The sequence below is a fragment of the Malaclemys terrapin genome, chromosome 1 (genome assembly GCF_027887155.1).
Source record: "Malaclemys terrapin pileata isolate rMalTer1 chromosome 1, rMalTer1.hap1, whole genome shotgun sequence".
In the NCBI taxonomy this organism is placed as follows: domain Eukaryota; kingdom Metazoa; phylum Chordata; order Testudines; family Emydidae; genus Malaclemys; species Malaclemys terrapin.
The window spans coordinates 122,925,405-122,950,617 of record NC_071505.1 but is presented as its reverse complement, the minus strand read 5'-3'; the positions used below and the strand labels follow the sequence as shown (position 1 = coordinate 122,950,617).

The following is a 25,213-nucleotide window of genomic DNA, read 5'->3' as shown; positions in this document are numbered from 1 at the left end:
ATGTATTTCTAATGAAGCATAACTCAGCTAAAGTCCTTGTTATGCTGAATTTGTAAACTCTTACATATAGGATATCAGAAACTATCTGTAAAATGACCTTTGCTGACATCATCTTGCTTACTGCATGCTTATAAAATTACTAAACCCTGTTCTTGCAACATCTTTTCTAGCACTGAATGTTTAGCTCGTAGTGTTTCATAGACAAGCAGGCAACCAGCACTGCCCAAATTGATCTTTTTTGTGTTTGTTTGGTTTGTTGTTCGTTTTTTGGTTTTTGGTTTTTCCTTTTTTAAAAAAATTTGCATGCATTGTTTGGTTTTTAAACACTCTGTCAATGTGTACACGACTATGGTGCACCCATGCCCTTCCATCACCGGATTCTTTAGCTCTGTCTGTCTGTCTCATCTTTGCCCTCAGCCTGCCATTTTCAGATCCTGATCCCACCATCAGCCTGAATCACTTTACAGTTTGTCTTTAATAGTTTGTTTAACTAGAACCCTTGTATTTAAATTTCCATTACTAACATCTGTCTGGGGCAGTCCTGTTTGCTGTCTCATTCTCTAGTAGGAAACAAGCTTTGTGTGTGTTTTCTGGTTAATTACTTTGTCATTTATCATTCCTCCTCCTCTTCTTTCTTCCCCCTTCTGCCCCAAGCACCCTTTAATTTTTTTCTGGGGTTTCAAATGGAATTAACTCTCTAACGGGGATTTAGTGCTTTCATGGCTTGCTTCTTGGCTTTGGTTGTGCCATGCCAAGAAACTGTCTTAGGCAGCGGAAAATTGGGCTTTTGATTAACCAACTGCTCCATGTTTGTCCCTTACTTGTGTTTTAGAGAAGGATGAGGCTGCAATTGAGAGTTCTGAGTACAATGCCACGTCAGTAGCTGATGTGGACAAGAGGGTGAAACGGCGGCTACTTATGGGTAACACTTTTCTTCCACTTCCTTTGTTGTGCTCTCACTTTTGTCTGTATGTGTGTGTATGGATTTTTTTTTGTTTGCTTTTTTGTTTTTGTTTTTTATTTTTAGTTTATTTCATCTATGTTTATGAGGTCACCTTTTTTAAAGTTCTTATCTTCCATCATACAATTTCATTTCTCATTTGTAAACTTTTTCCCCTAACCCTGCAGATTTCATGTTCAATTTCTTCTGCATAGAAAGAAACTTTTGCCATTAACTTTACTTACCTTTTGCAAACTACTTCTTACGTGTGATTTGTGTATGTATGTGTGGAACCAGGGTTCACATAAAATCTCATGTGTCAGACCTGCCTTTAGTTTATAAGTGGATGATGATATAAAATGATGCTCTTTTTCATATGTGGTTAAATGAATTACTATATTTGCTTAGTTAAATTTTCTGCAGTACTTTTGAGTGAAATGTATATATTATTGCTAGAAATTCATTTATTTCCTTAGCATTGATAAGTTGCGAACTATTGTGATTAGTGAGCTTTAATATGATCTTCTCTCAAGATTAGCTCATGGTTTGTTTCTGTGGGTTGTTATAAGCTAAAGAGTGGAAGAAGAACAATCAAGATAATTCTTTTGCTTCTGATACTAATCAATTGCTCAGGCATCTAATAAACTGTCTTGTTCATATTATACGTATGACCATTAATGAGGGTGTTCTTTTTGCAAATAAAAAGGAGCTTGCATTTTTGGTTTTCATAGGAGAATATGGTATGGGAACAGAATCAACAATCTGGTTGCTTTTCCTGCTGAATTATTCTATAAGGTCGTGGTGGCTGGATCTCTGCCAGATTCCTTTTCACCTAACAAATGCCATCGAAGAGTATGGATTACTGTACTGTACTGTACTGCTACTTTGGAGAAATCCAGTCAGTTGGTCAGACTGTATTTTCAGTTTTGATCGGTCTCACTAGATTTTAAGTGTATTTAATACGGGTGAAAAGTGCCAGATTGCCAGTCTTTGAACTTGGAGTTCTTTATTTATCCATAGAAGAGGTATAGCATATAAACTGGCAATACAAGCTTCCTGTCAGTTCCCTGGCAATTATGAGCCCAATCCTAAAAGGTGCTGAGCACTTCAAAGGTTCAGCACTGCCTGTGAACCTGAGTCCTGATCTGGAAGGACCATTTCTAGAGGACAAGAGGACTGTTCAGTTTCTATGCTAATTTAATCCTTGATAACTAGGATAATTGTTCCAATTGTTGTTAGTGGTTTTGATGCTATTTTGATACCTGTCCACTTTGAACAGGTTTGAGGCCATCAATTCATTTCACATAGGGCAACAAACAGCCATCAGATGGTAATGGCTTTGCCATTATCAATCTAACATGGTAGTAAATAGTTATATGTAGGTAAAATACTTTGTATCCTATTATTGAATCCCACGGCTATCTGCTCCCCTATTGCCACTGGAGTTTCTACAGGTTTGCGGTGCAGTAAAAGTTTGAAATGAAATGATCTAGCAGGCAATCCATAGGTGTAATTTATTGTATAATAGTAAATTGAATACCCACAAACCAGTTTAGATTTGCATAAGTTAGTGTATAGATCAGTGGTTTTCAGCCTTTTTTCATTTGAGGACCCCTAAAAATTTTCAGATGGAGGTGCGGACACCTTTGGAAATTTTAGACATAGTCTGGGGACCCCCAGAGGTCCCTGGACCACTGGTTGAAAACCACTGTTCTATGGAAATGACAACCTTTCGCAGATTCCTTAGACATAGTCTGTGGACCCTGGTTGAAAACCACTGGTATAGATCATTCAGCATCGTAAGGTCACAGTTAATGGTTTGGGCAAGGATTTCAAAGAGGGAATTAGGCACCCATGACCATTGAAAGCACGAATTATGTGCATAGCTTCCTTAGGCCCTTTCGAAATTTAGAGCACACATACTCTAATTGTTGTTGGACCTTCTGATATCCAGAAGTGACCAGCATGATCATCAAAGCTGAAAAATAATCCATACTATTGGCCAAAAAAAGGTCATACTGTTGACTAGAGTAAAAGAAAACAGAATAAAAAATCTTATGGTTACCAATATACTTATTAAATATATCTGGCTCCCATTAGTAGTATGTGGGCAGAGGCAAGGGGTTAACAATCCAACTGGTCATATAAGTGGTCAGAAACATTCAATAACTCCTCTGTTAACATATATTGGCCAAGATGTGAAATATATGCAGTAGCTGGACTATGGAATCCTTAGGAAAGTTGTCAATTAGAATTGAATAGCTACTGAAATCAAATCTGAAAGGGCAGCAGCAGCTTCTGATCCAATTTCTGGTACACAGGGAACCTCTGATTGGCATTGATAGTATTCTAATGCATTTTCAAAGTTAATGACTTTTCCAAAAGGCCTACAGTGCCATTGTCTCTTCTGGTACTTTTCAAACTGTCCTTATAGAAAGTACACAGTGTTTCCAATTCTCACAAATTTATTATTGTGATTTCGACCCCTGCTGCAGGCAATCTTGTGAAGACAGGAAAAGCTCCAACTTTCATGTGATTTAAGGGAAGGAAGTGGGGAGATCCTCCCACAGTGCCCTGTAGTTTAGAGAAAGGTGCACTAAACTGCAAGCCCAGAGACCAGCATTTCTAGTCCCAGCTCTTCCATTGACTACTGTTAATATTTCTGTTTCCTTCACAACCCTTATTGTGAACCAAGGCTTTATACTGCTACCTGGAGTAATTTCATTAACCCATTTCACAGATAACTGAGAGCTTGCACAAGGTCACTTCATGCAGAGCTGGGAATAGACTCCTGGCCTCCACTATAATAGAATTAGGTCTCATCTATGTGCTACACTACCTTTCAGAAGCAACCTAGATTAGGTTCTTCTGTAATTCATACTAACACAGTATGACTATATGTCACCCTCTAATGGCTAGACATTATGAAGAGGGAATCTGATAGAATTCTCTTTCCCTGCTACATATATTTTTCTCTATACCTTGGAGGGCAGACAAGAGACAGGATCTTCTAAAACAATCTGCAATCTACTCATCTTCAGGGCAATTCAGCCTGTCGCTAGGAGTTTTCCCACAGTTTTTCATAATGTCCAAGAGGACCAAGGAAGTTTGAACTATCCTTTATATCTCTCCACCTACCCCTTCACCCCTGTGTCCCCTCAGTGAGGACTACCAGGTTCTGAATGGAGATTCCTGCCCTCATCATTCAGGAAGTTTCACTGAATGACTTTCTATGCTCTGTGAACTTAAAGGAGGCATCTCTCCACATTCCTATTCATCCAGTTCACTGATAATTTCTTCACTCCCATCTGGATCTGGGCCACCCAACAGGAAGAGGGGATACAAATATTTCATGAGGTGGATGGCCTGCTGTGTCCTGTGTCCTTTATCTCCATCAAGACTTCTGTGTACTACAAATCCATAGCATTGTTGTAAACTGAGAAAAGAACTCCTTGGTGTACACTCCAAACCTCATTCATGTGTGTCACAGGTTTTTTATGAGCAGAAGCATGGGCTTATTACTAGAATCGGGGAGAAGAGACATCACAGAGTTATCTGAGATTGTTTGCTGAGCCAGGATCTCTCAATCAGAAGCCCTTCCTCTCCTGGGGTTAATGGTTGCATTGGTGGACACAATCCAACTGGCACTGCTCCATAACAGAACTCGACAGGTGTTCCTGCTATTGGTCTGGGATGACCAGAAGGAGTTCTCCCATTATCATATTCCTCAGACCTTTGGTGTCCAAAGATCTCTCTGCTAGTGACTCATCATGAATAACCTCCAAAGGCAAAATAATGTCATATTCTAGTGTACTAAGGATTATGATAGAGGCTAGTCTCAGGGTATGGGGTGCACATATGGGAAACCAATCATGCTAGGGCCTCTGGTTCACATGGAAAGCCTGATGAGGCATCAGCTTTCTTGAATTCAGGACTGTGGGCTAGGGTCTTCAACACTTCATATCTCGCATCTTCATGTCAGATATCCTGACAGAATGCAAGAATCAGACAGCAACTGTCTCTATAAATCACTAGGGAGGCACCAGAAGCTCCTCACTCTGTGTTAGAAATCATCTAGATCCTATCCACTTAGGAAGAGACCATCAGGGCCGGTGCAAGGAAGTTTCGTGCCCTAGGCGAAACTTCCACCTTGCATCCCCCCCTCCGCCCTGAGGTGTCCCCCGCCGCGACAGCTCCCCCCCATCTGCCCTGAGGCGCCCCCCCGTGGCAGCTCCTCCCCCCTTCCCCCCCCCGGGAGCCGTGCGGCAGCTCCCCACCCTAGCTCACCTCTGCTCCGCCTCCTTCCCAAGCACGCCGCCCCTGCTGTAATTGTCCTCCCCTCCCAGGCTTGCGGTGCCAAATAGCTGATTGGCGCTGCAAGCCTGGGAGGCAGGAGAAGTGGAGCGGTGACTGCGCGCTCGGGGAGGGGGCGTAGGAACACTGTAAAAACAATTTGGCACCCCCAAATCTTGGTACCCTAGGCAACCGCCTAGTTTGCCTTAATGGTAGCACCGGCCCTGGAGACCATCATACTATTTCACATCTATTTACCTAATACAGGGGTAGGCAACCTTTCAGAAGCGGTGTGCCGAGTCTTCATTTATTTACTTTAATTTAAGGTTTCGTGTGCCAGGATTACATTTTAACATTTTTTTAGAAGGTCTCTCTCTCTCTAAGTCTATATATTATATAACTAAACTATTGTTGTATGTAAAGTAAACAAGGTTTTCAAAATATTTAAGAAGCTTCATTTAAAATTAAATTAAAATGCTGATCTTACGCCGCCAGCCTGCTCAGCTCGCTGCCAGCCTCGCATTCTGTTCACCTTGGCCGGCAGCAGGCTGAGTGGGGCCTGACCTCTGAAGCCCCCCACACCCCCAGAAGAGTGGGTGTGGGGGGCTTCAGAGGTCAGGGCAGAGGACTGGGGGGGGGTGGAGGTGCAGGGCAGAAGGCTGGGGGAGTGTGGGGCTTCAGAGGTCAGGGCAGAGGGCTGGAGGTGTGGGGGGGTGCAGGGCAGAAGGCTGGGAGTGGGGGGGCTTCAGAGGTCAAGGCAGAGGGCTGGGGGCGTGGGGGGGTGCAGGGCAGAAGGCTGGGGATGGAGTGGGTCAGGGCAGAGGGGCTGGGTGTTGGGGGGAAGGGCAGAGGGCTGGGGTATGTGTGGAGGTGCAGGGCAGAAGGCTGGGTGTGTGGGGGGGTCAGGGCAGAGGGCTGGGGTGCTCGGCTCGTGGGGGTGCTCCCAGCCCCCTGCCCTTTGCCCTGAGCGGCTCATGGCAGGGGGCTGGAAGGGATATGTTCTGTTCCACCCCCTTCCCCAAGGCCCCATCTCTACCCCTTCTCTGCCTCCTTTACCCAGGGCCGGCTTTAGCAAGGGGCTGCGGGGCTGCCACGTGTCGGCTGGAGCTCCGGCCGGGAGAGCGGGGCCGCGGGGCTTTTGCAGAGCAGTGAGCACGCTCCCTTTGCAAGGGCCGGCGCAGGGAAGGAGAGGAGGAGGGGCTGGAAAGCAGGCTGCACCACGGCTGGGGGAAGAAGCGGGGGATGGGGGGAGCTTGGCTGCTGCAGGACGAAGCTTCTGCCTCCTGCCCCAGCAGGGGAGAGCGGTGGGGGGGGGGGCTGAGTGCGGCTGGGGGTTGGAACCGCGGCAGGCAGCCGCGTGCCATTCAAAATCGGCTCGCGTGCCGTGTTTGGCATGCGTGCCGTAGGTTGCCGACCCTGACCTAATACATTTCTGACTCTTTATTGCTCCGGACACAATGATCCCTTATCTTGAAATGTGAATCTTTTCTGCCTTGGCTGTGTGCTTAAGTATATGTTCACCATCTCTAATGCCCACATCTTCTGTATATCTCCCAGAAAATTTGGCAGGTTCCTTACTAGCCTCAGAAGGAATGTCACAGAACTGTGCATCCTGCCTCAACTGATCAATCTTCTGCTAGCAGATCCCTGATCCTGACTTTCCTTTCCCTAGCAGCATGGAGATTGACAGGCTAATGCTTCATATTTTCAACTATTCCTCTAAGATGCTTCATTTTCTGGTGCAGTCAAGGCCTACCAAAATGTCTGGGTCACTTTTTGCCAATAGTGCCTCTTCAGATATGTACCTCAACTCTGTCCTATAGCTCTTATTGAATGATTTAAAACAAGGCTTGAGTTACAACTCTTAAATGACAATCATTTGGCTTGGGAGCACTCAATCTCACAAGACCAAACATCTCTCCTGTACACTCTAATATTTCTTCTTTCCTTCAATCAACAAAATGTTTGATATACATCATTGAGATTAATTGCCACAAGGAACCTCAACTCAGTTCTTAGCTATTCAACTCAGTTCTTACCTATGTAACCAAAATTCTCCTTGAATTCTTTGCGGTCAGTTTTCCTTTACTATCTGATAATTAGAGTATGTCTACATTGCCCTGCAATTTGGACTACAGAGATGTGAATTGCAGCACACTTTAAAGTGCTGTGTTGTAACTGCTCCCGTGTAGACAATGTGGGCATGAAATTAAAGATCCATAGTTTGCACTAATGTAATTCTGCAGCCCTTAGGTGAACGCTGCTGTTCACACCACTGTGGTCCAAACTGCAGGACAGCATAGACAAACCATTAGTTTCCTTCATTATTATCACCACTTCAGCTTATAGAGTTAGTGAATTGGGTGCTATTTCCTGTAAAGACCCTTTTTCTCCAATCCTTTGCCTGATGGTTAGGTCTCAGACCTTCTCCAGAATCATTACCAGTACCAAATGTCAATTCACTTTTCTATATTAAGTCAGATGATCCTCTTCTCCAGTCCATCCTGTCAGAAGGAGATGATTCTACATTCCCTAGTTTTGTTCAGACCCCTCAAGGTCTACTTAAATAGAACTTCACCTTTAAGAAGTGGTAAGACGCTCTCTTCATTAGTTATAATAAAAAGGTCAAAAGGTTCCGTAAAGCCACTATTTCAGATTACCAGAACAGCCACTAGGGAATCCTCTAATGTTCATAAAACATCACCAGAGTCTCAGATGTGCTTCATTAGATCTGTAGCAACTCCCACGGCAGAGAAACAGGCCTTTCTAGGAGCAGATCTCCAAGGCTGTAGCCTTGTTGTCTCTCCACATTTTCACCAAATAATAGAAGGTGGAAGTGGGATCCTCCTCTCATTTTCATACAAATAATCTTCTGCCAATCCTGAAACTGCTGGGAAGTAACGATCAAAAGATGAGTATGAAGGAGGGAACAGTGCTAAATTTAACCATTGGTCTCCTGATCCTGCAGGTGCTCCTTCCCATCTAACATTTTTCATTCCCTGTGTATGTAATTCATCCAATTTCTTGTTCTTCTTGCTCATGTTCAATCATGTGATTACATGTTAGTATTGTTCCCTTCCTCATATTCTTCTTCTGATTGCTACTTCCCTGAAGCTACAGGATTGATACAGGGTGATTTGTATGAGAATAGTATAGTTTTGTCTTACTAGAAAATTCATATATCTTCAGAATTTAATCTCATAAAATAATTATTTGCCAATCCTGGGGTCCCTCCTTTGAGTTTCCCCCTCCCCCTTATTTTCTTCCATCTCATCAGAGTTCATTCCAAACAGGAAAACTTTCTTCTAGAGTTCTGAGCATCTGCCTGCCTCATAAAGGGTCATGGTCAATGTACATTTGCTTATAATTTCTAATTAGACATGGCCAATATCCAGCAGTTTTTGGATTGGTAGATGGATATGTTACGAGAAGAACAATTCTGAGGTATTAATAATAGGTAAGATGGAACTCTCCTATTCTTAACAAAATATAAATACCGCCCACTGCAAACAAGTGGCACAATGGCAGACATTACCAGCATTTCCGTGCCCAAATCCTCATCTGGCCCCATCTGGAGCAGCAGGCTGCTAGTGGTGTGTCCAGAGTGCGGCATATGTTTAGCAAAGGAGCCTTCCCCACTGTGTTCAGCAGAGATGCTGGGGGAATACGGGGTGCCTGCATAACCTGGTGGCTTTCCATCAGTGATGCCTACATAGATGGATGTAGGATGGAAGTATCTCTGTCACACGTTCTGCCCAAGCCATGGATCACAGGTTCTGAACACCCCTGCAACCTATCGATCAGGTAACTGGCCAGTCAACCTCAGATCTGACAAGCCCACTGGCCTGGAGATTTTAAGGCGCTCTCTCAGATTTACTATGTCTCTTCCAGCACCCTTCACAAGTGCACCATTTGTATTTGTTGTCACTAAAAGTTGTAGCCACTTTGATTTCACATTATGTGTCGGTCTTAATTAGTATTCTGCCCCTTAATAAGAAGGCTTGAGACAGCCTTTTTCCTCCTTCTGTCTGTAATTTTGAGAATTAATTTTAGTACTCTTGAAAATGAGGGACAAGTAGCTGAGCAAGGCACACTACAGGTAGGTACTCTGCCAGCCTCTCCCACTATAACTCAGTTCATCACAACTATCATTCTTTCCTGTGGAGAGACTGTTCATTGGCTGAACCTTATGAGAGTATAAATAAGAATTAAGATAAAACCACCAGACTTCTTCTCACTTGTAACCTTAACTATTATTTGATTCCAAGTATTAGCCTTCTACATCATATAAATTCCGTTTCTAGTTGTCATCTTGTAGTTCTTCTCAACAGTTACATTAGTACCACACAATTTTACTTTGATAACCCTTGGTTAACACAGATTAATTGTGAATTCTTAAGATTAGCCAATTTGAGAGGATTTGGTGCATGTTGTGTCAAAAAAAAATGCTGTCCATTATTTTTCATATCCTCATAAAATGTGTGTGTGTGTCTGTACATACACACAAAACCTTTAACCCCTTGACGTTCCACTTTAAGTCCTAAAAAAAATGAATTCCTAATTTCAAATGTTACCCACTCACATATTCCTTTCTCTGCCCACAAATGCAGGCCTGCCTACTGGTTTCTCTTAAGTCAGCTTTGTCTGTCATAAATCTACTGAGAATCAAGGCAGAAAGTAAAGAAAAATGGCAAGAAAGGGGGGGGCAGCATTATGACAACAAATGCTCTCTGCAAACTTTAAAATGCCTTTTAGTACTTCTGTATAAATTGCACATGCATTTAGTTTCCTTTCAGATGTGGCTTTAATCTTCACTCATTTGGGAATAATTTGTCTCACAAGCACACTAATGTTGGTCTGTGTTTTCCACAAGCTAACGTATAGACAGTTGGATTAAGAGTGAATGCTCGTTTTTCTATGACTAGGACTGGTATGCAGGTTGTACATGTGAACCTTTGCTCTGATAGACAACTGAATTTAAGACTATCACTCTGACCAGAAATTATTGTACTCTGCCAGCTGTATTGTACAAATCTTGTACAGATTATAGTGTGAGACAGGATTGGGCTCAGGACATTATTAACCAGATACTGGCCCATGCAATGGCAACTGATGACACAGTGCTCATTAAGGGACCTTAAAGTGGCTCTAAATGAGCAGCTGAGAATTTCTTCTCCATGAAGGAATCCTTGGGCTGGCATAAAACTGGCTCTATGTTAGCTCCTCTTGGCCCTCCTGGTGTAGGATATGTGTTGGTGCAAGGCCAGAGGGCACTGCATTCTGGTGATCCTGTCATACGTGCTGAAACTAGGGGTGCTGCCGCACCCCCTGGCTTGAAGTAATAACAACCCAAATACATGATTTCCACCTTCAGCACCCCCACTATAAAAATCATTCCAGCACCACTGGATCCTGTTGGGGTCATGGCCTTTAGGCCTTACAAGCTGGCTCAAGTTAGAGGCTACTTGTTAGGCTGCTCTAACTTGCACTAACGTCATTGTGGCCCTTGGCCAGCCTTAGGATCTAGGTGAGGAAAACTGGTTTAGATCCACTATTGCCTCTCCCTCTCAGCTACGCTGATCTCTCCTCTGGTTCAAAACTCAGTATGGTGCCCTGTATGTGTGTGTGCGCACAGGAGCCTATTACATTTGGGACTTTCATATAATCTTTTAAAAAAAAATTGTGTAACAAATTGTCTTTTGGAAAGAAAAGTTACATGGTCTGTAAATGAATTGACCATCAGTCTTTGGCATATATTATAATTAGGGATGGCTGAACCAATTCTGATTGAAAGAACAACCTGCCCTAACCTCAAAACAGTTTATACCCTTTTAGTAAGGGTTCTTCTTACTTGTGGCAGCAGATCCTGTTGAGCTACACATTCCCCCCGTCTCACCCCTGGAGCAGGTTGTTTCATTGAAGTGGTGGTCTGCCCCTTTTCCCTGCAGTGTCAGGTCTTCTCTACAGGAAATGGCTAGGGAGGCTGCCTCCCATGCTCACCAGCTCAGATGTTCCTACCAATACCTCTGTTGGACTCATGTCATAAGGATGAAACCTACTGGGTTCTACAGAAATCAAGAGCCTGAGTCTACACCTAATTTATTGATTTGCTACTGATCTCAATGGGAGCAGAATCAGATTCTCAATGACATTGTATAGGAACTACTCTAAAAAACTGTAGAATGTGTGTATATGTGTGTAGAATGTGTACATATATATACATATTTCCAATTACAGTACAGAATTTAACAGTGAAATATTGCTGTGCTAAAGAATTCTAAACATTGGTTCAAGAGTTCTATAGAAATGACATTCTCTATTAAATTATGTTGGTTTTTAAGAATAATTTCTATGATAACCCACTTATTTTCTACACAAACCCTGTAGGTATTCATCCTTTTCCATAAGGGTTGATTTTTCTCTCCTTCAAGCAAAATATTAGGCTATTTCCCTAAAAAGCAGACACCAATTATAGCTGACATGGCATTTGCTGTATCTTTTGCATTATGAGGATCTGAGTTTTATATTGTTTGTTTCAGGTGATATCTTTAGACAACAAAAGCAGTTCCAGGGAAAGCTAATCAATCACATAGCACTCAGCACTCCTCAAGTATCACTTTGCAAAATTGTAGTCATACCCAGAACTACTCCCGTAATGTACACACATTGCTGCAAAGATCCCTCCTTTCACTGTAAGAAACCACTTACAAAGTTGTAATAAGAGCTTTGGGAACTCATCCTTTCATCAGCATAATGGAAAATGATAATCCTCTACCATTAGAGTTTTAGTCTTATATATAATACACACACACACACACACAGTGCTGCCCTCACAGGCTCAGAAAGACTTTGAGGGCTACACACACTCTAGAAAATCCCTCTCTCAGTGATGTAAAATCACTAATGATATCTGTGTATTACAACAACCAACCACTACCATCAGATTTTATCTACATTGGGAGCACTTTGAGTGTATTAAGGGCTGTTTATTTGGAGGCAAATTGGGATTTATTTATTTTTTTAAAGACACGTGAATGGAATGGTTGGTCTCCAGCTTGAAAGTTCTTTCCATGCCACAAGTTGTAAAGGTCAATAGGTAGAGAGGGATTTTCTTCTGATAATTCTGCTGTATTTTCAAAGCCTTTAATTTACTTCATCTTTTTTTTAGCTGATGCACTGAACTAATGAAAACAAATCTGTTTCACATCAATCCCATTCCCAACTGGACATAGTCCTTAATTATTCCCTTCTTTGTTCCAGCTTCTTTTAGCTGCTCTTCATTGCACTATCACAATCCATTTTTAATATGTGATTATACCCTGAAAAGTGACAGCACAAATTGGCTGCATCTGTGATGACTATGTCTTGAACATAACAACCTATAGGTTGTTCTTCACAGAATATTGCAATATGGTTCCTATAAAATCAAGGGTCCAAATTCATCCTTAATGTAATTCCACTGACATCAGTGCATTTACACCAGTGATGAACTTGTCTAGATAGCTCACAGGTAAAGCAAGTTGTCCTGGGTTTCCTGTGGGATCTCAGTCCTGACTCACCTCTAAAAATACGAAAAATCGCTACAAATTAGAATGCACCATGTACCATGGTGACTCAAAATGAACTCATTTCAGCTGTAAGAGGGATGAACTTGGCCCAATGTGTTAAGTCTTGTGGTCTATAGAAGTTAACCTTCTAACCTGTTTGGTATTTGGATGGACAATAAGTGTGTCCTAGTGGTTGGAAAGGGTCTTCTGGGGTCTATTCCTAGCTCAATCACTCATTTGCTCTATGATTTTGGACAAGTTATTCATCCTCTCTGGATGGGATTTTCGAAAGTGCCTAAGAGAGCTAGGCATCCAACTCTCATTAATTTACAATGCAAGCTGGGTTCCTAACTTCCTTAGGCACCTTTGAAAATGCCACTCCCTGTGCTTTATGTTTTGAAAAGTAGGCTTTTAAAGGGAAGCTACTCTGTTTCATAATACTGTATACTGGGCCTTGGAAGTGTAAAGGTCTTTTGATTGTAGAGCCACAAATTCCCAGTGGATTGGCTCCCATGGCTGTCAATTAACTTGGTTTCTGATGAGGATGTCCGTGATTTTTTTAGGTTCTGTGAGACCCATCCCCTGTGGTTCTGATCTTTCCTTAGCATGGATGCTTAAACCAAGGAGTATGGCTGGGGTATAATTAGTTATTAGCAGTGCCTCTCTTTGTCAGAGCGGATGCTGACCATCCTTAACTAGGCAGAAGTTTTTCTATTCTTCAAAATATCACCTCTCCATATTGGGTGGTTATTGACTAGTCCTGTAATCACTAATATTCCCTTTTTGAGGAAAGTGACTAAGAAGGCAACAGCTGTTCAGTTCCAAGACTATTTGGACATGATATCCTGAGTAGGCCCCAGCCTTCATTTTCATTTGAGACTGTCTTCATAAAGATCATGATCTCTTCTGGTTTTAGTTTAAACTGGCTATTTGGTTTTTTAATATGAGCCCTGGATTGTTGCACTAGCCATTATAGAACATTGCTGGTGTATCTAGACCTGCCTGCCAGTCTTTCCAGTCATACTTTGAAGATAATCAGAGGTGACAGACAATTGTGTGTCAGCAATAACTTATCTGACATTCAGCATCCCTCAAAGATGTGTTCTTTCCTTTCATGTTGCTCATCTTATATGAGACCTCTTTGTGAGACAATTTCTAAACACCATGTTCGATATCATCAGATCAGTATGCGAATGATACGCAGCTGGTCCTGCTCAGTGGACTTTGCATATTCAGCCTCTGTTCTGAAGGAATGCTTGGATAATAGCATTGGGTGGATGTATCGGAGCTCTCTTGTCCTAAATCCTGGAGGGAAAAGTCTTGCTGCTGTGTAGAAGTTGCTGGTGTGAGGAGGCTCACTCTTGCTTTGACTCCCTGCTCTTGAAGAGAATTCATGCACTGGTAGAGAGCTAGGGGTTGGTCATGTTAAGAAAGTGGAGATTTTCAATTTGTGAAATTCTTACATAAATAATAGACCCTGATGACTTCACAACAGCAGAATATGCCCTCTTGGACACCAGATGCAATTACAATCATTCACTCCTTCCACAGCTTCCCACAACACTTCTCTGTATCTTGTATCGTGTTCAAAATACAGCTGCACGCCACTTTACAAGTCTGCAGAGTATGAGTATACTACATCTACCCAGCATTATTTACACAGGCTGCCTATACAATGGCAGATTGACTGTAAACTCACTAATTTTTTTTAAACCTGAACAGTAGAAGTCCAGGCTATATTCAACACCTTCTCCATGAGGGTCTTCCTGACAGTTATCTACCCTCTGATACAGCCCTCTAGTAGGAGGTATGAGATCACATCTTTATTGTGTGTATGGTGGAGCTCACTCCTCTTCGAAATCTGCCTCTATTCTTCTCCCCATACTTCTAATTTATTTATTTTTTTCAAAATTACTTATTTTGTTTGGGATTTTTCAGACAGCTCATCAATGATCCCTTTGTTACCTTTCTACTTCATTCCCTTTTCCCCTGTTTGAACTGGATCTTTGTTAACTTTTTATCTGTTTAAAATTAATACGATCATTTAAAAATATTGTTTAAATTATCTTTTAGTTTATATTTATTAAACTGTACAGTATTCCAAGTGGCTTGGCTGTTGGATTGAGGTGGGGGACATATAAGCTGGAGGATGTAGTAACTGGGTTTACAGCAGAAATTTTAAATTCAAACCATCAGTTTACATTAATTTTTCATAATTACATAAAAACATTTTGTGTTGGCTTGAGTTCACCTCTCTTTCACAATGATGAGAAGTAAGGTTTCCATTTTATATAAGGGAAACTGAGGCACAGAAAGTTTCCATATAAGCTCTACTTCAAGTGATTTTCCCACGGTCACATAGCCAGTCAGTTGCAAAGCTGGGAAAGAAACTAGGTCTCCATTCCCATGCTCCAATCTTTGGAAAATTAGTGCTTCCTACTGTAAATCTGAGTTTTATCTTGACAGCCTTTGAATAGAAAGTTGACTAGGATGCCCTGTGGACTTAAAGTGTGCTGTTTAAACTTAACATGTTACCTACCGACATGTCTGATGGAGCTTTTCCCCTACTCATGAGAAGGAAGTAGTAGAAAATAAAATTAAACTTGGAAGCTTTGGTCTCTATAGAGTACATCTGTACCTTCTTACACAATTTAGATTTATATGGGTTAACAGTTCCTAATTTTTTTGCCGAGTTTCAGTTCAAATGGATCCAAACTGCCAAAGTAAATAGCCAAAAATTCCAAGTTTTGCCGGATTGTCAACAAAAAACATAAAATCAGTTCCAATTACCTTGATTGTAGAGATACCAGGCCACAAAAATTGGATCCAGGTTTTGAACACACCAAATTTTGAGACATTCAGATCTTGAATGGGCTCATAAAATAAGGAGCCACTTTCAAAAATTGAATTTGAATACAGGGTTGGGTTACATGCAAGGGTGCAAGAGGCTGAACTTCAAGGTTTTAGTTTAGGCCTTTACTTAAAACTAAATTCTCTGGAAGGTTCCCAAACCATGATGAATGTGCTCCAAGGCTCAGGCTTTTAACAAAACCCAATGCCCAACTGAGCCTCATTTGGTGTCGGTTTTCCTTTTAAAAGTTTCACAACTCTATTGCCACATCCTGGAGATTCTCGTTTAGCTCAAGAGCTTCCGGTTTTGGACATAAGGGACCTCTCTTTCAATCCTAAAAGGGTAGGCATCTCTCACACACTGAAAAGGCATTCATTAAATTGAAAGAATTGATCTGATACACATGGGACACCTCAAATCATATCTTGAGGACTGCTGATGGGCTACTATGGAACTTTCAATATCATTCATCGGCTTTGTTCTTTTTAGGACAACATCTTGATATACAGGACCCATGTATATTCCTTAACATAACTGGAGGTGAGGTGCTATTCCACTAACAACAATGTTTTTTAATAGGGACTAGACATATAATATGTATAATAATTTGTATTTTTAGAGTGCCTTCTATCTAAGGATCCCAGTGAGCCAATATCTGAGATCCTTTCCTTAAGCAGTAGGAGATTATCCTGAGTAAGGAACACACAATTTGCCCCATAGCTCTTCATATACATAAACTCCCTCATACTACCCTGTATGCTAGTCTCCCTGGAGTACTAGTTCTATCTGGGTTTTACCTGGGGAACTCAATAAAGGATTTATATAGGACTGCAAGCATAGCTTTAAATTCACTGGAAAATCTTACACATTCACCAAATAAGTATTACCTTCATCCAAAGAGAAATGTCCTAACTGTTTGCATTACATTTTCTCGAGGGGCAGACTACCCAAACACTGTTTGCTTTTGGTGTTTCCTTTGCATTCTCACTAAAATGGGTATGAGGCTCCCACCCTCACCCCCATAGTAGAACAAAAGACACATCAGCATAACATGAGCAAATCAAGTTTGAAACCCTAGCAAACGTTGAGGGTAATGTCTGTGCTGAGGTTGTCATGCACAGACACTAAAGGCTGGTATGATCAGTGCCGTCAAATATACAAAACTCCAGAAGGATTCAAGGTGTAAAATTCTGATCCAGATTTTGGAATCCCCAGCCTAACCCTCTCCATCTCACACCTCTGCATCTCCACCCACCTTCCCCCTCCCCTCCCCCCCCCCCCCACACCCCTTAAGAAATTTGGTGGCTTTGAATCAAGGGTTTTGGTTCTGCCTCTTATTTCGATCCCGATCTGAAGTGTGAAGGTGTTTGGAACAGAACAGGTATGTTGCTGGTGCTGTCAGGTTTAAATGTTATATGCATTCCTACACATTTCTATTCTATATAGCGTTTAATGCACCACTCCACCACCCTGCTTTTCACATTCTCCTTAACTAATTTTTTTCTCCTGCCATCTTTTTTGAGGAGTCTCATCATTACAGCTCCCATTACCCCAGTTACTATAAGTATTGTCAGTCTCTCTGTTTTTACCGAGTCTTCATCCTATTAAAATTTGTCATTTATTAAAGGCACAGTCAGCTCTGCTTTAAGAGATGTTGAAGGGCATTGTTCTTTTTGCTTCCTTTTACTAAATCTCTGTGAATGTAAGAAAAGCTTGCATGATCCCTTCTATTTATACATCGAAATAACTCTTGTTCAGTGGCTGCCCCTTACCCTATAGATCCAGTCATCCATGCCAGAGGGGAGAAAAAAGTTTGTTGTGTCTATTCATTTTCACTGGATGTCATCCAGAAAGCAGAAATATTGCTGCTTAAGTAATGCTCATCTGTTGTTGATGAACTGCAATAAAGGGCTCTCCATACGCCATAGTTAATCTGTTAACATAAGATTTACAACTCACTGCAGTGCCATGCCAAACGTATGTCTTTAACACCTTTTCATGCTTTTTAACCTTAACTATTTGCCCTGACAAATCATTCTACTTTTTAAACTGCTGGGGCTCCCTAGAAATGATCTTAGGTGAAAAAGTTTTTTAAATGACTTGATTTTTTCCCCTCATCCTGAGAATTAAAGTTACTTGATATTTCGGCCCTCTGAAATATATATAAAAATACCAACATTTAAACCTATAAAAGGATTCCCCCAGCCAAACAGGAAAATGATAATTGGAAAGTACATGGCTTAAACAAGACAAGTCCTGATCCTGCAAGTTCTTACTCACATGAGTAATCTTTACTCGTGCAAGAAGTTTCTTTGAATTATTGACTACTTGAGAGTGAAAATTGCACTTGTGAATAAGAGATTACAGAATCAGCCTCGTCTGTTGGAAGTTTTCTGTTAAAGATATATTGGTCTGTTCATCAAATGTGCTCTTGCTAGCAATTACAGATGTTTCCACACATTGCAGTATTAATGTTGGCACATTACACATACATATACACACATATATATGTGTGTGTATATTTATATATAGTAATTTTATAAATTGTGCCATGCTATTAATGCATACCTCCCTGTCTCCCAGTCGCTGGTTTCATAATGCACATAAATGCCAGTAGCACATTCCAAAACTGATATATAGGTTTGTGCCAGTGAAAAGGAGTTAAATGAAATTTTTCTGATCTGAAGCAGTGATGATCTTCCAGAGAGCCAATGAAGGATCTTCCCAGGGGAAGCAGCAGCTGGTTCCATCAGAAGAACAGCTTTGAATGCTTGTCAATTGAAAGATAAAGTGCTTTATATTTTGTGTAAATTATTTTGAGCAACATAATATACTAAGGAGATTCAGCATGAGCATGTCCACTTTTCTGTTGCCAGACCCTGTCTGCAAAGTACAGTTGTAACACAAACTCCAAATAGGTGGCAATAGAAGTCAGTCAATAAATCTGAGTACGCTTTGACAAAGCCTCTCTGGGAAGGCCAGGACGAAGAGGACCGAGATACACAATGTCAAGCTTACTATTTTAAGTTTCATCTGAACTGGAGAAACTGAAAAATAAATTGTATAAAAGACTGTGAAATATTTCCCTTGCAGTCTCAAAGTAATTGCAGACAGAGTAGCCAGCTACATATGGTTGTTGGTTGGTTACTTCTGTCTTCCATAAATACCTATCAAATAAATATACCATTCAAACCAACAAATAAAACTGACATCCTTACATCCACTCTATTCTGTGACTCAAAGGAAAGACAAGAATTTCTCTTGCCTTTTATCTATTTCAATAATACTTGTGGTTTGTGTGTATACACACACACACACACACACATAGGTACCACTCCACACAAAAAATCCTTCAACTTCATTACCAAAAAATAAAACTAAAAAATGCCGGCTGCCATTATATATATATAATAGCTGTGGGCATTTTTGTGTGTGTGTGATGAAGTTGAAGATTTTTGTTATGGAGCGGTACCTAATAGCCATTGCCGGCTATTGTAAAAGCTAAAAAGTATTGTAGCTTTCTTTTGCCTGTGTTTGCCCAGCCACCATTCTACATACTACAAGCACTGGGAAATTTCAATGACACAGCTTGGAATGGGTTCAGTGACCTCAATTATGCCCTCCCACCCACTCCAAACTCCTTTCAATTTGCAAAAAGCTTTAAGTGGACAAAACCCAGATGCCTTTTGCTTGTAGTTCAGTAAGAACAGATTGGGCATGTAGATTCTTGTCAAAGTGATGTATGTAGTTCATTTTCCATTAACTCTTTCTTAACTAAGGATTTTAAATTCTCAATTCCAAGGCCAGCACTATGCCTTGCTTTCTATTGCTTTTTAAAGTTCATTAGACCATGAGACCTCTTTTTAATGAACCTTGAAAAGCCATGGCTAGAGACCAGCTGATATGAAACAGACTCAGTCCCTGGTTCTGTTTTAAAAGGCAGTTGCATTTTGTTTCTGAAGCTGACCTTTTCATATTTAAATAATTCATCCTATTGTCTAAGATATTTCAAAAGGACTCACCAAATATAATCAATATGGACTGAATTTTTTGGATAGAAATAATTGCTTGTGAAAATGCGATCCAATTCAGCAAGTATGTGGGCCATGGATGATCTTAAGAGCTTTGCCTCGGTTAGCTTGTTTCAACATCGATTGCTTTTATAACTTTTTAATATTGCCCAGAACAGTGGATGGCCCCCAGAATGTTTTGTTACACTCTCTCTCGCTCTCTCTTTCATTCCGCAGAAACATGTGCTGTCAATAATGGAGGCTGTGATCGTACTTGCAAGGATACGGCGACAGGGGTACGTTGCAGTTGCCCAGTTGGATTTACCCTGCAGCCTGATGGGAAAACATGCAAAGGTCAGCTTCTGTTTGCTTTGCAATGCATCATTTGCCTTCAGCGGTATCAGTACTGGATGTAAATATTCAGATATATAATCAGTGCACTATTAAGGCTATTAATGGTGTAGTAATTGCATTTGAATATATTAGTTTTCGCCTTCCTCTGGAGTAATTTTGCATTATGCATTCTAATGATTTTATGTTTGTTTGAGATTGTTGTTTTTCTGAAACACTTTCTGAAAATCAGGCCCCTTTAATGTGTCCACCAATTGAGTCTCCCAGAATTGCTAATTACTTGAAAACCTTGGTCAGACTATTTACCCACACAAACAATCAATACATTATCCCTTCCAAAGGCGAAATCAGGGAGAAGGATTTAGAATCAATAATCAAGGCCAAGTGATAGCTTCAGAGTATTGCACCACACTAAGAAGCAAATTAACAGACTGTCTCACTGCTCACTTCCTGCCAAAAACAATTAATTAGCCAATTACAAGACAAAATTACATTATATCAATATATTTATATAAGGCCAATACTGTAGGCCTTACTCAGCTTTCACTGCTCCAGTGGGAGTTTAATTTCATAGAATCATAGCAAGATCTTCAGATCTGGTCCCTAATGAGTGTAATTAAAACATGGGGGGAGGGGGAGTAACATCTGATATTTCTATCAACATTTGTTTTAAGTTAAGGAGACAGGGATTTACAGCTTTAATCCCTGATACTGCAAACACAAATGTGCTTAATCCCACTCAATGGGACTACTCACATGAGTAGAGTTGCATACGCTTTTGCAAGATCAGGGCCTACCTAAACCATTTTTCCACTTCAATACGTATTTCTTTTTAACTCAACCGCCGGACACTTAGTGATGGATATATAGTCGGACACTGCCTATAATGGTGTCACAAAGAGTATTTTGTTGTCACTCAGAGATTTAGCATAAATTGACCTACCTCACCAAGTAGCTGTTTAGATTATTTTTTTCTTAGAAGCAACTAGGAATGTCAGAAAATCTCCAATCCAGACCTTGATGTTACTTAAAATAGTAAAACCCACAAAAATAAACATAAAACGTGTGGTTTCCCCTTGCTCCAACTTGAAAACTCCCACTGCTTGGGCATGATCCTGTTAGTATTTACTGAAATAACAGTCCATTTGCATGTTTATTGGAAAATAAAACATTTAAACTGCCATTGCACACAATGTTAATAGTTAAGGGTGAGCACACATCAAAAATCAGTCATTTCAGTTCAAACCACATAAAAATAAATGTTCATTTTTGCAGGCAGCATAGCTCAAGCCATAGAGGTTCAGTAACAGTGATTCCACGGAGTTCTGAAAAAGGAGACATTTTAATACTGTAACATACACCTACACTTGATCATAATGTTTATTACTTGAAACTACATCATGTAAAATAAAATGAATTCTAAATTTAGCTGGCTTCCAATTTGAGGTTGTCCCACTGGGCTAAAATGAAATAATATTTATATAATAATCAACTCTATAATTTGCATGATAAACAAAATGAAATATCCAATTGAGTCTCAAGCCTAAGGTAAGAGATCTGAACTGTTTCACAGTATTTTTATGGGGAGAACATGTAAGAAAGACAATCTGTGTTATTTATGGTGTTGCAGATTTTTTATATTTTTTAAATAAACAGCTACTGGGAATTCACTTTTATGGTTAAAAAGATCCTTCAAGTCATTTTTAACCATTCTGGGAGCTTTAGAAAAATGTTCTTCGTTTTAAAACAGTAAAGTAAATGTTTTACCTTTGATTTAACCAGGTTGAATGTTTGTCTAATGTAGTATATTGCAGCCATTTAGGGCTTGATCCTGCATCAGTGAAGTTAATGGGAGCTTTGTCATTAACTTAAGTGGACACAGGATCAGCTTCTTTAAAATGAGCCAATTGGGCTGCTTTTGTAGTTAACTACAGGGAACCCTATACACAAGTAAATCAGAACTGCATTTTAGGATTTATAGCTTCAGCATGTGAAAGAGAACATTTCCTCTGTCCCAACTGCCTCCTTCAGAGGTAATGACACTGCTGCCTTCTAGGATCCTCTTGCTAGTAGAGAGAACCTTAAAAGGGTGAACTAAAATTTTCAGTTGTTGAGTTTCTGCAGCAGTGGGATATTTTGATTTGATTTTTCCCCCCTGGCATTTTCAGGGGTTGAGGATTCTTTCTATTGGGGTTTACAGTGGCTAAGTCACAAGAATGATGCACCCTTCAAAGAAAGAAAGTCTTTCAAAGACATACACACAAGTTTTCTCCTTTCCTCTTTTTGTTTGACTCTTCTTGAGTTCAGTGCTCTTTCCAAAGAGGGTTGATTGGGCCAAGTATTTCTCAAACGTGCAGTTTAATATGCCATGAATCATAGACTCATAGACTTTAAGGTCAGAAGGGACCATTATGATCATCTGGTCTGACCCCCTGCATGATGCAGGCCGCAAGACCCTTCCCTGGACTCTGCTGTTGAAGTCCCCAATCCTGTGTTTTAGTGACTTCAATCGGCTGAGGCCCTCCTGCTAGTGATCCCTGCCCCATGCTGCGGAGGAAGGCGAAAAACCTCCAGAGGCTCAGCCAATCTACCCTGGAGGAAAATTCCTTCCTGACCCCAAATATGGCGATCAGTAATACCCCGAGCATATAGGCAAGAGTCTCTAGCCTGACCCTTGTTGGCCATTATGCTATTCATGTACCATTGCTTGGTCTTCCTTGGCTACTATGTTTTACCATTAAACCATTCCCTCCATAAACTTATCCAACTTAATCTTAAAACCAGACAGGTCCGTCGCCCCCACCGTTTCCCTCGGAAGGCCGTTCCAATATTTCACCCCTCTGACGGTCAGAAACCTTCGTCTAATTTCAAGCCTGAACTTCCCCATGGCCAGTTTATATCCATTCGTTCTCGTGTCCACATTAGTACTAAGCTGGAATAATTCCTCTCCCTCCCTTGTATTAACCCCTCTGATATATTTGAAGATAGCAATCATATCCCCCCTCAGCCTTCGCTTTGTCATACTAAACAACCCAAGCTCCTCTAGTCTCTTTTCATACGACAGGTTTTCCATTCCTCTGATCATTTTAGTCGCCCTTCTCTGCACCCGTTCCAGTTTGAGTTCATCTTTTTTAAACATGGGAGACCAGAACTGCACACAGTACTCCAAATGAGGTCTCACCAGCGCCTTATACAACGGAAGCAGGACCTCCCTATCCCTACTAGATATACCTCGCCTAATACACCCCAAGACCGCATTGGCTTTTTTCACCGCCACGTCACATTGTCGACTCATAGTCATCCTGCGGTCCACAAGGACCCCTAGGTCCTTCTCCTCTTCCGTTACTTCTAACCAATGCGTCCCCATCTTGTAACTAAAATTGTTATTATTCATCCCCAAGTGCATCACCTTACACTTTTCACTATTAAATTTCATCCTATTTCTGATACTCCAATTCACAAGCTCATTCAAGTCTCCCTGCAGAATATCCCTGTCCTCCTCCGCATTTGCAACTCCTCCCACCTTCGTATCATCCGCAAACTTTATCAGCCCACTCTTGCAATCGGTCCCGAGGTCAGTTATAAATAGATTAAATAAAATGGGTCCCAAAACTGAACCTTGAGGCACTCCACTAGTAACCTCCCTCCAGCCCGACAATTCACCCTTTAATACGACCCTCTGCATTCTCCCCATTAACCAATTCCTTATCCACCTCTGGATTTTCATTTCGATCCCCATGTTTTTCATTTTAACCAATAATTCCTCATGGGGTACTGTATCAAAAGCTTTACTGAAATCCAGGTATATTAGGTCCACCGCATTTCCCTTATCTAATAAGTCTGTTACTTTCTCAAAGAAGGAGATCAGATTCGTTTGGCACGATCTGCCCTTCGTAAAACCATGCTGTAATTTATCGCATTTGCCATTAACCTCAAGGTCCTCAACTAGAATCTGCAGTAAGTACATACATATGGTAAGACCCTTTTAAAGTATCTGCAGGGACCACACAACTATCACATCCTGTCCCCAGTGGGACAGTATCTCCAGGTACAACAAACATCATAGCATCCACAAATGAGGTTTTTCATAGAAACGTATTTTTTCCTTCAATATTTGGAAATACCCTCTCAAAATAACAACAGTATCTGTTGAGGGAGCAAAGTAGGGGTATAAGTAGCAAACTAGCCATCTTGAAAGGTTTCTCAGTGCTCCATTGCTTCAACTAGGGATAAGTAAGCAACTACAGGGCCTCCTTCCAACTGTCTCCTATTCCTAGAGTTAGCTTGTGATTAGACCTGGTTGGGAATTCATCGACAAAACTTTTTTTGTCGGAATATGCCAATTCATCAAAACCCAAACTTCATGGAAACGTACCAGTTTCAGCTGTCCAGAATGGAATTTCTGGTTCAAATGAAAGCAAGAGAGGCCGACCCCAGAATAGCCAACAGAGCACTAAATGGGGCACTCACCTAGGTCTCCCACATCCTAACCACCTGGCTGTAGAATCAGTCTCCTTCTCTCTGGCCCAATGAATGTTTACCTATTTATACAAAATGGAACTGCTCCAACAGGAGGGAAAGGAGAGAGCCTGACTTAGAGCCTAGTAGCTTGGAGCTCTGCCTGATTCAGAGCAGGGACTTGAACTTGGGTTCTCCCACGTCCCATGTGAGTGGCCTAACTGCTAGGCCATTGGCTAGTCTAGTCTATAGCTGTTTCTCTCATGAGTTTGTTTTTGTTTTGTTGTGAGACGTTTTGAAAGGTATCATTTTTGTACCAATGAAGAACAAAAATAAATTTTGATACTCCAAAATTTTTCGTGAAACAAAATTCATGTTTTCCAGCCAGCTCTAAATGTAAATTAGTCTTTAAGGTTCTGAAATATTTGGAAAATGTATGAGAGAGAGCGAGAGAGAGAGTGCATCTGGGTTTGGAGCATGAGGGGTCGAAGTCCCAGGAGTGAGCATTTTCATGTGCTATGTCCAGCCATAAGCAGAAGAAGCAGTGCCAGAAATCGCACAAGACTGCATGTTCTCATAAGGTTTCCAGCCTGCTTTTGCATCTCTGTCTTATGGTATTTATACAGTCTGATAGAATATAGTTGCTGAGATTAAAGAAGTTTGGATAAGTTTGAGTAGGCTTCAGAGAAGCATCTGAACTTTTGGGTATTCACCCAAACTGTGAACCCTTTGAGATTCACTCATCACTAGTTAGGAAGTAGCC

General features: G+C 41.0%; 1 protein-coding gene across 9 annotated transcripts in view; it reads left to right on the top strand.

Moving 5' to 3' along the window:
• The window catches only part of SCUBE1 (signal peptide, CUB domain and EGF like domain containing 1), a 293,422-nt gene that overhangs the window by 157,942 nt on the left and 110,267 nt on the right, over nt 1-25,213 (top strand). For 5 of the 9 annotated variants that reach the window (XM_054037763.1, XM_054037745.1, XM_054037772.1 and 2 more), the window contains exons 7-8: nt 833-922; nt 19,879-19,995. In XM_054037763.1, the coding sequence (XP_053893738.1) occupies nt 833-922; nt 19,879-19,995 (207 nt within the window). The remainder of the gene's footprint in view (nt 1-832; nt 923-19,878; nt 19,996-25,213) is intronic. The other 4 variants (XM_054037800.1, XM_054037809.1, XM_054037790.1 and 1 more) reach the window with 1 other exon arrangement.